The sequence below is a fragment of the Canis lupus genome, chromosome 2 (genome assembly GCF_048164855.1).
Source record: "Canis lupus baileyi chromosome 2, mCanLup2.hap1, whole genome shotgun sequence".
Classification (NCBI taxonomy): domain Eukaryota; kingdom Metazoa; phylum Chordata; class Mammalia; order Carnivora; family Canidae; genus Canis; species Canis lupus.
Genome location: NC_132839.1, coordinates 2,932,692 through 2,947,080, shown reverse-complemented (window position 1 = coordinate 2,947,080; position 14,389 = coordinate 2,932,692). Strand labels below are relative to the sequence as shown.

The 14,389-nt window shown below is 37.9% G+C and overlaps 1 protein-coding gene across 19 annotated transcripts in view; it reads right to left on the bottom strand.

The window, feature by feature from the left end:
• The window catches only part of TMEM232 (transmembrane protein 232), a 248,986-nt gene that overhangs the window by 138,193 nt on the left and 96,404 nt on the right, over positions 1 to 14,389 (bottom strand). For all 19 annotated transcript variants that reach the window (XR_012012605.1, XR_012012604.1, XR_012012606.1 and 16 more), the window contains one exon: positions 3,771 to 4,015. Coding sequence is in view for 13 of the 19 variants with exons in the window: in XM_072788142.1 (XP_072644243.1) it covers positions 3,771 to 4,015 (245 nt within the window). In the remaining 6 variants the exon portion in view is untranslated. The remainder of the gene's footprint in view (positions 1 to 3,770; positions 4,016 to 14,389) is intronic.

The following is a 14,389-nucleotide window of genomic DNA, read 5'->3' as shown; positions in this document are numbered from 1 at the left end:
TTTTATAGGTCTGTAAAATCTACAAAAAGGACAAAATAAACAGGATTGTTCAACTATGACCTCAGAGATTCATCTTAACTTGCCTGGCAACCAGCTAGCTAGAAGTAGGGGGCCTACGAGTGCTTCAGCTGGTGGAGTCCCCCTCCACCCCCGGGGCCTGGGCAGCTGGCACTTCCCGCCTGAACGGCCACAGGGGCTCTCAGCGTGCTTTTGCCAGGAGCACCTGGGCTCTCCTGCCAGCCGGCGTCCCGAGTCTCCTGATGCAAAACTTGTGAGCCAACTAAGCAGCATCAGAGACAAAGTTTCAGGTCAGAACTTTCCCAGTCTTTGCAGATGTGCAAAAATCAGTTATTTGTCAGTTTACAGGGATTCAAGGCCTAAGCTTAGAAAATATGTTTATGAGAAACTTCAGAAGCAAACAGTAGATGTGGGAACTGGTTTTTGAAAATTTGGCCTTCAGAGTTCTCAATCCTTAGCCTTAAGGTAAATTTATGGTATTTTTAATAACAGAGAAAAGGAAAATACTATGCTTTGAAGTAGAAGAATTATATGCCTGGTTTTTTGGCTGTCGTTTTAGGATATAGTAAGAGAACCATAATGATTGTTTTTTTTAATGCTGAGGGACAAAAAAACATGCATCCAATAGCATGCCCCACTAACTTAAAGCAAACCCCTGCCCTAAAAAAAGACAATATAAAGTAGAAAAACAATGAATTTCCTTTTGAAATTTTTCAAAAAAGAAAGAAGTCAGATCTGCAAATCACTCAGAGTAAAATATCTGTTTATCAACATACAAAAGGCTGAATTCTTGGTTTCAAAGAAACAGGCTGAAAACACAAGTGAAGAAAAATATTTCTGGAAAAAAATTATAGGTCATGAGATGCAGCTGATGCTTCATCAGTAAGGAAGCTCCATTTTCTCCTTAATAGTAAATTTTCAAATTTTCACACCGAAATAAGTACACTTTTGGGCTCCAGGGCAATAATGAACCCTATTCTCCCAAGTTCCCTGTCCCCCTACCCAGCCTGCGGGGGGGGCTACTTGTGGGGGGGCTCCTTGCCCCCCGACACTCCAGGTATTTTAATGGCATGGATCTCAAAAAGTGAAAAATCATTTTTTCAAGATTAATGATGAATGATGGTCATCAGTGGACTGTAGGCTCTGATGGGAAGCTTAAGTCACCAATAAAAACCTACAAAAATAGGTTCAAACCTATTTCAAAACCTACAGGACTGGGAGTCATAACCTCACCCCACTACTCTTTTGTCTCATTTTCCTCTGCCTTTGCATATTCGCCTCACACACCCCCCCCCCCCCCCCCGCCCCGCAACCCTCGCCCACATCGCCCCATTGGTAACTGGCTCTAGCAGACCTCTTCTCAGTTGGTCTCTCATCTTTCCTGCTGCTCATAACACCTATTTCTCTCTTCCCGGGTTTAAGATTGGTTGATTGATTTGAGAGAGGGAGAGAGGATGTGCACGCATGAGAGAGAGGATCTGGAGCAGTCATTCACACTGGGCTGGATCCCACACCCTGGAGGCCGTGCCCTGAGCCAAAACCAAGAATCAGAGGCTTGACCCGCTGAGCTACTTGCCAACACGGCTCCTCTTCTCTCTCTCTCTCTGCTTTTCCTTTGTGTCCCAGCAGGAACCATTCATCTCCATCTGCCTTTTATTCTTTTACTATTTTATTGACCCTTTCCCCTATTTCCTTCATCTTCTCTTATCAATATCCAGTTTCTTCTGTTTTTCTAGTTTTCTATCTTTTCCTTTAACTGGCCATAATGAGAAGCCAAAGTCACTTGTTCAAGGTCCCCTCTCTGGTCCCAGATTGATTTTCTCCCATGTCTTTGGTCCTTGAGAATGTACGGAATACATTCGGGGATCCTAAAGTAAATCTCAATACCCCTGATATTTGAAGCTGGCATTTTCATTGTACTTTGATATATTGCAACCTAACAAATACTTATAGTATATGCTGAAGAATATTTTTATGATATTTATTTCTTTCAACGAGACTCCCAAAGTCCAGGCTGTGAGATCCTTCAATTCAAATGTATATGTCCTCCTCAATGATTTTAGAATTCTGGAAAAAATGCTCAAGACTATGTCAGAACTCCTCTCAAGCATTTGTCTATTTTTCTGTGGACCGTTTATGTATACAAAAGCCAAGCCTGCCCACTGGCCTTATTTCATCCAATTATTTTACCTCCAATAGAGTCTGCCTTTGGGTAGCAAAAGTCTCATAATTTTAGAGCACAAGTAATGAATTAGACAATGCTGAGTTCGAATCTAAAAGCTGGTTCATTGGGAAAATAATATAAAATGAATAAAACACTAATTAAGAAGAATAAAAGGGACAAAATGCAAATACACAAAATGAGAATTGGTTGAGGAAGAAAATAAACAGAAACAGAAGAATCTTAATATACTACTTTGGTCTTGTGGCCAAATAAATTCTGACAAACGAGGTAATATTCAAAGAGCATAATCTGCTAAAATTGACTAAAGAAGATAGAGAAATATCTAAAGAGAATGACGTTCAGGAATGGCATGGATCTCAAACAGCAATAACCGAATTTAGCTCTACTGTGCATTCTGGCTGAATCGGCCTTGCCAATAGCCATTTAAAAATAGAAAAATTTAACAAAGAGTTACCCTAAGAAGAGGCATTAGGTACCAAACCTTGAATGAGTAGATATTCCAGATTACTGAAATTCTTTTAATTCTTTTAGATTAGTAAATACTTGCAAAGCTAAGTAAAAAAGATACAAACTCAATAGAAAACTGGGCAAAAGGAATAAAGAATTGATTCCCATATAAACAAAGGCTCTTAACAAATGAAAGTTATTTAAACCACTCACTTTAAGAAAACTATATTTAGAAACCACATTTCACTTTTCAGATTATCAAAGCCCAAAAGTTTGTCAACAGCTGCTATTGGAAAGACTAGAGAAACAAGTACTCCCAGATATCGCTGGTGGGGATATAAATGTGCACAATTCCTCTGAAAGACAATTTGGAAATATCTACCAAAATTATAAAGGCATATTCAGAAATCACACTTCCAAGAATTTATCCCACAGGCACTCTTCCACATGTATAAAAAGACAGATGACTGAAGGTTAAATTCTGTGATAGTACATAGTAGTAGACAATCTAAAACAACCCAGATGCAGGCCAATAGGAAGCCGATTTAATCAGTTACTGATTAAATAAACTATGGTACATCCATACTAAGAAAAACATTGTAACAGATTTAAAAAAATGATGAGAAAATTCTCTATATATTGGCATGAAAAAAAAATCTAAGAAATGAAGTTAAATAAAAAAATGTAAGATGCCACATGGTATATTTAGTATGCTAACTTTCATGTAAAAATGGAGAGAAAATGTAAAATATTCTTATAATTTATTTTGTTTTTACTTTATAGACCCTTGCTAATATACAAGCAATTAATGGTAGGGACAGATAGGGGTAGACTGGGCAAATGAAGGTTGGTAACCGGAGGGAGGCTTTCACCATATTAGAACATTGATGATATGTATTATATATATATATATTTCTTTTTTCTTAAACACAAGGAAATAGCTGCTTAGAAGAGAGTGCTTGCCTATGCTACAAGAGCTACAAGTTGTTGAAGCCAAGATTCGAATTGGAAAAGAGAAACTGAGTTAAATAACGTGGCATAGGGTTATTTATAATTTGTGTGACTTTGAAATGCAGGGTATTAGAATAACAGGACTATTTTGAATAATGCTTCACTTTACCTTACAGTAACACGTAGAACTCTCTTCTTCACGGAATCCTTCTTTTTCAGATATTTCACCGAATCCTGTTTTTTCGATGGTCCTTTCAAAGGAAGAAGGTGGGCATCGGCAGAAGAGAAGAACAGTTTGGAAAGAGCACTGGCAATTCTCCAGCCTATATATTTAGAGAAAATTTCATCCCCGACATCTGATGAGACTTTTGTACTATGATTAGTGAAGGGGTCAGTTGGATCATTTAACTCAGCCTATTGAAAGAAAAGAAAGGAATCAGTTGAAATAAATAGATGAGAGGGAAAATGATAGATTTTTAAATAAAAGATAAATGTATATTCATCTTCTCTAATGTTGCATTTTTTAAAGATTTTATTTATTTATTCATGAGAGACACAGAGAAGGAGAGAGAGAGAGAGAGAAGAGACATAAGCAGGCCCCATGCAGGGAGCCCAATGCAGGACTCGATCCCAGGACTCCAGAATCAGGCCCTGGGCTGAAGGCAGGCACTAAACCGCTGGGCCACCCAGGGATCCCCTCTAATGTTGCATCCTTCTTGCTAAATAAAAATAATCTTTATAAGGAAAAAAGCAGATTCCCCAAAATTATAAATTTTTAATGAAATAAACAATTAAGCCTGAACAAAACTCATCTTGAATTTCAAAAACTTTAAAATCCTTTTTAAAAAGGAAATTTATTGAGGGAGAGAGAAAGCACTAGTAGGGGGAGAAAAAAAAGGGGCGGGGGGAAGAGAGGGAAAGAGAATCCCAAGCAGACTTTGCACTAAGCACAAGGCCCACTGCCAGGCTTCATCTCACACCTGAGCCGAAACCAAGAGTCAGACTGTACCTGGTTGGACTGTGCCACCCAGGCACCCCTTAATTATATAATTTCTATTTTAAATTTGTATGGTTCTCATATGAATTTCATACTTAGAGTATTTATTAGGAAATTAAGCAATTGGTTGAAGTAATGTACAGGTTTCATTAAATCAAAATTTCTCTGTGCATCATCTAAACTTTGAAGCCAAAAAATGTCTATATGTCTATTGAACACAACTTGTGCTAAGCAAAAAAAAAAAAAAAAAAAAAAAGGGGGGGGGGCTTTGTATTTGGCTCACATTGAAGATGTTCTAAGACTCAGACTTTAATATGTTCTAATCTTAAAAAAAAAAACTAACAAAAAAATTCCTCAATATTTAAGTAATTTTGTTAGGAAAGAGCTATTTTCTGAAATTTCCTTTTTATGTTCAATAATGTCCATGACTGATTTTTTAAATTATTTGAGAGAAGAGGGTGAGTGAGAGAGAGAGAGAGAGAATGGTGGTTCAAGTGGGGGAGAGGAGCAGAGGAAGGGGGAGAGGCAGGTTCCCCCCTGAGCAGGGAGCCCGATGCAGAACTCGACCCCAGGACCCTGAGATCATGACGTGACCCGAAGGCAGATGCTTAAAGAACAGAGCCCACCCAGGCACCCCATCAGGACTTATTTTTCATTACATCTTCTCTTGAAATGGCTACAGGCATGTTTTTTCCTGCTAGAATTGGTAGTGATAAATGAAGATGTAAGTTCCAAAAGCTCACGTGTCACTTTTTTTTTTTTTTTAATGTTCACCATATGTTCATGTTAGGAACTCTTTCTTGTAAATAAATTGGATGCTGTCTCCTTCCATTAAGATCTTTATGTTTTTCTATTCAATATTACCCATCTTTAGGCAGTTTATACCAATCACTCAAGATTCACTTTTTTTTGTGCCTCTTGATCATATGGTTAGAAAATTAAGGAACATAAAATGTTTTTCTACATATGAACATCCAACTTAAACTTTTTAAGATTCCAAGAACAGGTGTGGCTCAATCAAATTACTGTTTGACGACTGACTATTGCATTATTTAGACAAAATTATAGTGGGGGGGGAATGAGAGCAATCTCATGATAAAAACTGAAAAAATATGAAGGGTTAAAGCAATGAAAAAAATAGCAAAAGGCAGGTAAGTAAGTGGGGAGGACTGTGAAAGCTCTGGGGGTGGGAAAGAGTAAAATGCAAAAAACATGTAGGTTTATAGTATATAGTCAAAAGAACAATTATTTTAAACTATTCCCAGTTATTGCATATCTTGATTATTTACTAGGTTGAAATCACAGAGCATTCAATGTGAAGAAATTAAACTGTATAGGACACTTCGTAGCTGCTGTGACTTTGAGGAAATTAATGCCTCAAAGCCTGCAGGTTTAGCTGTTAAAAGGTAATTACAGTCCCTGTAGGTTTTTAGCCATTTCGTTTTATTTACAGTTTGTGTTCAATACAAATCCATTCCAGAACATGAGAAGTTACTGTGAATAAAGGCATAAATACCCAAACACAATACATAACCCAAAATAGATGCACGACATTCAGGTAGGAAACAAAAGGTCAGGTTCAATCACACACTCAGTAGCTGGAGATCTGCTGAATGTGGGTTCCTGGGGAGATGGCTAACGATGAAAAAAAAATGACCTTAGTTATCAAGACTACCGCGGAGATAGTAGACACTGGAACACGTAAGCATCAGTGTGCGACCATGGGAACAAAAGACTTTAAGGAATATCTATTTTTAAAAGGTTTCTGTGCCTCGAGGCAGCTGTGAAAGACTTCTTTCCAGAATTCAGCCCGTGTTAGGCTTCGGGCCAGGCTCTATCTAAAAATATTGACTGATAACAGAAAGCGTTCCAAATGAGGCTATTCTGATTCATAGAGTTTCTTCAAAAAGTATTTACAAAAAAAGCACAAAAATTATTCCACGCTTCACTCCCCAAATAGTTGACTTACCGTTTGATTCACATATTTGCCTTTTTAATTTCAAGGCGAGTCGATTTTACCTTCAAAACAGATCATCTTCTAAATTGTAAAAAGTATTCAGCATATGCAGAAATAAAGAGCATTTTGAAATTAGTGGAGGTCAGTGCACTTTTTTGGAACCATTTTATCTACGTGAACTGGACGCTTTTGTTGCCCAGGAAGTGGTGGTATCGATCCCGGGTCTTGGCACCAAAAAAAAAAACCAAAAAGAAACAAAGAAAGAAAGAAAAGAAAGAGGTGATAAAGATTAAAGCAAAGTTTACCCATTATGCTTGGATTTGAGGTAGACTTAGTCCATCCCTATTGCCTGGTACACGGCAGTTACTACAGAAAAAAGGCCAATGCGATGTTCAATCCAGAGCCTAAAAGCCAAGAGTTCAGTTCTCGAGAAACAGTGAGAGCCTAACAACGTAAAGCTGCATCCAGAGCATCTTGGCCTTAAATGCGCCCGGCTGAAGCATCAGGGCATCACGGCCACACCTGGGAGCACCTGCCAACGTACCATCTATAGAAGCTTACAAGCTTCGTGTGTTCTCTTACGGCCCTGCCGAACCAAATGAAACCTGATTCTCTTCCCCATCTCATCCTTTCTCTCTAGAGAAGACAAAATCTACTCTCGTTTTCAAGGTAGGATTCTAGGTGCCTTGTACTTCTTAAACCACATTTAAGAAAATTATCTTCACTAATTTTGGATGTTGTTTCCCTTCATCTTGTACTTGCAACTCCAGCAGATTTAATATTGGGATTCACCATTTAGTCAAACGCTTCACCTGCTCTCCAAACCATTCAATTTTGGGATCCTCCACATTTTCTGTGTCAATAAAATAAGGTATGGAATTAGCAGATTCAATGAACACCTGTTTCTTCCTCCTTGCACTGGAGGTCTACACACCATCTGGATAGAATTTATTTTTTAAATCTTTTTTAAAGATTGTTATTTATTCATGAGAGACACAGAGACAGAGGTAAAGACACAGGCTGAGGGAGAAGCAGGCTCCATGCAGGGAATCCGATGTGGAACTCGATCCCAGGGCCCTGGGGGTCATGCCCTGAGCCCAAGGCAGGTGCTCAACTGCTGAGCCAGGTGCCCTGGATTGGATTTAGAAAAGAGAACCCCCCTCATCCATAGGGATGCGTTCCAAGACCCTCAGTGGATGCCTAAAACCATGATAGTATGGAACCCAATATGTATTATGTTTTTCCCTATAATCGGGTTTAAATTACAAATTAGGCACAGTAAAGATAAAAAGTTAACAATAACAAAATGGAACAATTATAACAATATTCCACAATAAAAGATAAGTGAATGTGGCCTCTCTTTGTCTCTCAGAATCTCTCTCTCGTAGTCACCGTTCTTCATGCGATGATGTGAGATGTTAAAATGCCTACGTGATGAGCTGGGAGGTGAAGGACGCAGGTGTGGTGACAGCATTTACATGATTGGTTGGGAGCATCAGCTGCTTCCAGACCCCAGGTGGCCACAGGTAACTAAAACCCCTGACGGAGAAGCTGCTGATAAAGGAGGCCTACCCTATAAATGGGTCTTGGCTTGAGCCTCCTAAGACTAGAGATCACAACAGTTGCTTGATTTGAATAAATCTGCTTGAGCAGGAGACGCACCAGAAGCAGCAGCCCCGGGCTGCATCTGGCCCCCAAAGCTATGCCCAGGCTCCCCTCCTACTTGCACCCATGGAGCAGTCTCATCAGATGCCAGGTGCATGGACAACCTCCAGGCCGGGTCGGCGCAGCCAAGGTGGTCAGGACCCATACAGTTTATCCTGCTTACCTTCCCTGGCTCAATTTTTTTATAAGAAGATGTACTTCGAAACCAATAATAATGTGTAGTATTATACAAATACATTGCTATGAGCTCTTCTTCCACTGTAAGAGTGATGGATGAGGGGCACCCGGGTGGCTCAGCCGGTTAAAGACTTGCCTTTGGCTCGGGTCATGATCTCAGGGTCCCAGGACAGAGCCCCGCCTCCAGCTCCCTGGTCTGTGGGAGAGTCAGCTTCTCCTTCTCCCTCTGCCCCTTCCCCCACCACCCCCACTCCTGTTCGTGCTCACTCTTTCTCAAGTTCTCTAGCTCTCTCTGAAATAAAAAAAATCTTTTTTAAAAAAGAGTGATGGATCAATAAATGTGAGAGTAAATGAATAAACCAACAAAAATAATTTTTGGTAAATTTCTGGTAAAATACAGTGTTTCCAGATGCAACGTTACGCTGCATCACAGGACATTACAGGACGCTGATGGTGTTGTCATCATGATCCCTTTGGCAACTCGTTGCTTTCTTCCTTCCCCCTAACAGAAATAGTCTCAAATATCAGTCAAATGCATATTTGCCGTATCTAGAAAAGATTTTGTTTGCTTTCCTGGAGGAAGAACCAGCAAATCATATGAACTTTGCAAATGGATCTGAAACCAGCTGTGGGGGATCCCTGGGTGGCGCAGCGGTTTGGCGCCTGCCTTTGGCCCAGGGTGTGATCCTGGAGACCCGGGATCAAATCCCATATCAGGCTCCCTGCATGGAGCCTGCTTCTCCCTCTGCCTGTGTCTCTGCCTCTCTCTCTCTCTCTGTGTGTGTGTGTGACTATCATAAATAAAAATTTTTAAAAAATAAAAAAAAATGAAACCAGCTGTGGCTTTTCCCTTGATTAGTTGAGAACGCAAACTTCGGGAGACGGTACCTCTCTAGGCCTGTGTTGTGTTTAGTTCAGTTCCGTCACGTTTTCCAATCGTGATATGGAGACAATAATAACCACTCTCAGAGTTCTGTGAGGGTTAACTTAACAGGCGGAGGGAAGCTCAAGTACCCGTTCCTGTCAGGAATTCCTTGAGACTAAGAGCACCAATGCTGCGGCCTTTGTGGGTCGCCCCAGAGAAGACTCGCTACAGCCTCTCTGCAAGGCTGAAAACGGTTTTGTTAGATTGTCCCTTTTACATTATTAGCAAATTTGTGAAACAGAATCATGATTAGACTACCATAGTCATCTCTTTTTTAAAGAGTCTTCCTTCTCTTAAAGCCATTATTCTAATGTTATAATCCAGAGACTCAAAGGCCAACTACACATAAATATATATCTATACTTCTTGGAAGTAGACAACATATTAATGACCATTCCTTACATTAAATTCCAAATTCATGAATTTACTACTGCTTAGCCTACCAGTAAAACATGACCTCAAACTCCATTTTTTGACATTATTCATTACTTACATTTTTATCATTTTTGTCCCTATCTTTTAGCAATGCCCATGTAGGCTTTAAAATTCAGAATTTTCCTTATGGTATTATTGAAACTTGACATTTTTTACTAAGAAAAGACTATTGCTAAATTTTTATGTTAACTTTACTAATCTAGTATTAAAACTGGGAAAGTGGTGTTAAAGAATATTTCTCTCACACACATATTCTAGCCGTGTTGAGGAGAGATGCCCACCCTGCTGTTTTTGTATTGGGCATAATGGTGGTAAAAAACAAAAAACAGAAAACAAACAGACAAAAAACCAACATTCATGTAGGTTAGCAAGAAGATGAACAAATCAGCACAAAGGGAAATTCTCCAAGGCATTATGTTGTAGTAGCAAATGGCAAATAAATAAATAAGAGCCTCTCCAGAGTTTTTAATTTTCTATCAATAATTCAGGAAATGTAACAAACACATCAACATGTAAGCTAGTTCACACTCTGTTTGATATGAAAGAATAAAAAAGAAAGGAACAGGGTGGTAGCCATTGCAGCAGAGTTTACAGCAAATTCTGTTTCTCTCATCTCTCTCTGTTGTGTCTCTACATCTCCTCAAGTGATCCTAGAGCTGGGAAGATTCAACTTGTTTGCAGGAAAAAAATGACAGTTTTATTCTTTAAATTTCAAAATTTAAATAGAAGTGAGTCACTGGTAGACTCAAAAGATCATTTCCTACAAGAGCTACAAAATCTCACAACCGAGGACAGCATGAGAAACTCCTATTAAAATAGTGATCCTTAGATCATCATCACCATCACTACTTGGGAGCATGTTAGAAATACAGAATTTCAGGGGCACCTGGGTGGCTCAGTGGTTGAGCGTCTGCCTTGGGCGCAGGTTGTGTCCCCGGGGTCCCGGGATGGAGTCCTGCTTGGGCCCCCCTGCTGGGAACCTGCTTCTTCCTCTGTGTCTCTGCCTCTCTCTGTGTGCCTTTCACAAATAAAAAAAATCTTAAAAAAAAAAAAAAGTTTCTTTCCTTCTAAAAAAAAAAGAAGAAGACGAAGAAATCCAATTTTAGGTCCCAGTCCTATATGTCTTAAAGTCTAAGAAGAACTGATGTAGTAGATTAAGAAAAGGGCTAAGAGGGGAATATCTGTCTCTCCACTTGTGTGATTTTTGCACAAGTTATTTAACGTCTCTGAGCATGCTTCCTTATTCCTAAAACGGGATGATCAAAATATTCTCCTTTATAGTCTTATTAAAAAGGTTAAACACAAAAACTGAATATATTTTCTAGCACGGTATCTGATAGACAAAAACTCTTCAATAAATATTAGTGCCTTGTTCATATTTAATCTTGGAGCGAGGACGCAGCAGAATGGAAATAGCAGAGCCTTTGGGTTAAGCTCACTCATTGAGGTATCCACCACTAGCCACTTATTTAATGTGTTTAGGCTCAGACATTCCCATCTGTGTGGGTGATGGTGGCAGTGGGAGACTTACAGGGTATAGATGAGTTAAAATACGTAAGACACTTAGCATAGTGAGCCTGGTGCACTGTAAGTTCTACAAATAGTTTTGTTCTCTTAAAACAGTGTATCTGTTACATTACACTTCTATCGGTAAGTGTTTAAGAGACTGTACTCTTCCAAAAATACATCTCCCTTTCTACACTCAGAGTTTCCATTTATGTCAAAAAAAGAGCCATATGTGGAGGAGGAGAGAGGTAGATACTGAGAGAATAGAGGCTAATAGTGTTGTTTGTTCTATTTTGCTGCTTTATAGAGTGCCTTAGGAGTATGGGAATATCATTAAGAATAAAAATAAATTTTAGCTTAAAGATCCCACCATGAAATGTGAACCACGAAGTGCGTTACTTGAGGAGTCAAAGGTACTCCGAGTAAAGTCACATATTCATTTTAGCTGTACATCTTTCTTTTTGATATTTTAGGTCATATACCAGATGGAAGAAAGCATTTATACATGATGACTTTTCCTAGATGTGCCAACATATGCTGCTGAATTGCCTGTACAGAAGAGCCTTGCTCATTGCAAGTCTCCCTGGAAGTATTTCAAACAAAGCACATCAATTAACATTTGTTTATTATGCCACTATGAGTATATGACGGTTTTTTATTTCTTTCCCAAGTACTCAGGCAACAGTTGGGTTTATATTGATTTTGTCAGATGAAGGGCTCATGTTTAGGGATCTATTTAGAATTGTTTTTCATTTCAAACATGCTATTAAATATTTCACCTCTCCTGTAACCTCCATTAAGCATCAAATTTCATGAACAGATAAAATCCGAATTATAGGTGATAGAATGCTATCATGGATTTAAAAAAGCATGCAAGACATGAGAGATTCCATAATAGAGTCAGTAAAAGATTTGCCAGGGATTAGATAAATTGAGGTATTAAGTACAAAATTTTATTCATTAAATTCAATAGTTTATCATATGAATTGCATATTTATGTTTAAAGTATAATAAGAGAAAATTTCTGCTTAATTCCATCAACATGGAGGCATATTCAGTCCTTCTGAAACAAATCCTTCCCATTGTAATGTATGATGATTTATAATTAAGGCTATGTTTCACTCTGTGTCGGTGATGTGATGATTACCTCATGTGAGTGAAGGTTCTGGCAACAAGGTGTTAGGAAGAAAAGAATAAACGAAGGTTATCCTATAAACACAGTCATTTGCATTAACTGAAATAAGAGTAGACTACATATTTGATTTTAGATGGAAGCATGTGAGACACAAGCCTTCATCGGTTTTTGTTCTTTTGGGTATCCTCTATTCACACTGAGAAGAGAGGGAGCACCTCATGAGTTATTAAAGTTATTAAGTTATTATATAAAGTTATTAAATTATTATTAAAGCTAAAACTCTTGGAGTTAAAAAAAAAAACTCTTGGAGTTTTAACCACTTGTAAAAGAAATAAAAGAAAGCTTCTGCCCATTTTATACCATAGAACCCGTTGCCTAAAGAAGTATCACACGCTAGTAATATAAGTGGTTCAGTGGAATTTGGGAATTAGTAAATTATTAAGGAAAACTAAAAATGTTTAGGTATAAATAACCTTTGTAGTTTTATTACTGTAAATACGTGTTGCCGATGTAGTGTCAAAGAAGGAAAAAAAAAGGAAGCCTTGATTTTATCATGCTCATGTTGTACTGTAAAATTAAATATACTTCAAAGATCAGTTATATAGAAAGTGTTCAGACTATTCCAGGTAAGAAAGCACGATTTTAATACAATCAACATATTTGCTGTAACGCATTACATCTATAGACCGAATGTGCTCATTCTATTGAAATCATTTTGCTCTCGTCTTATTTAGGTATCTGTTTAGTTATTTAACTTATTCTACAGTATCACAATTAACTTCCTTAAAAAGGCAGCTTTTAAAATCTGAAATAAATAAAATCTGAAATAAATAATCTCTGACAATATTATTTTCGTCAGAGAAATTAAGCATGAAGGGAAATAAAGATCAGGTGTGGAATTTAGGAAAGAAGATCACACATCAGAGTAACACAAGAACAGAGCACAGAGACCACACAGAGAGAAACTGAGACCTGCATAGATGCTAATCACCTTGGTCCTTTGAATAATTAGGTGTGGGGAATTTAAAGGAGTTAGTTTAGCCACTATTATTCCCTAAACGACTGTGAATATGTTAATATGCAATTTAAACATTAGAATGGTACGAACTAATAATAAACTGAAAAAAAAAAAAAAAAAGCTTTATGACTAAAGTCCTAAAAATGATGCAAGGAACTCCATTGCCTGGAAGAAGAATAAACAGAGCAACTGATTAGACACTTAGCTTTTTGTCATATCTATACCAACACCGAATTCTTAGCCAATAAAACTGAATAAAAACCTTTACAAGTAAATGAAAATTGACAGAGTTAGCCACCAGGAGATACTTACTAAAAGAATATGAAAGGGTTTTCTTTGAGCAGAAGAAAAATAATTCCATGCAGAAGGTCTGAGATTTAAGAAGAAAGAGTAAGGAAAGAAACATGTAAATATGTGGGTAAATTTAAAGAATATTGAGTTTAAAATAATAATATATTGATATCTATAAACCTACACACACACACAAACAACATCCATATACACACACAATTAAAATTTCAACAGGAAGATTATCTAAGTAAAAAAAATAATAAATGAAGTTAAAATATTTTAAGAGTCTAAGGCCTAGGAAAATATTAAATTTATTTATATTAGACTTCAATAACACAAGAATTCACTTTGTAACATCTTGGGTAACGAGAAAAAGGTGTAATCACAGATAGAAGGGGTGGGATGAAATTGTATAATAAAAAAATCTTCCCAAAAGAGGCACAAAATGAGACTTGAAAAAGGAAAGGATGTACAAATAGAATGGTAAATGACAATCTACAGAAATAAACACAAATATACTATAATGATTTTAAATGTAAATACAATAAGGGTCGAAATTTAAAGACCATAATCTTTGGGTTAAAAAATACTGCTTCTCCGGGATCCCTGGGTGGCGCAGCGGTTTAGCGCCTGCCTTTGGCCCAGGGCGCGATCCTAGAGACCCGGGATCGAATCCCACGTC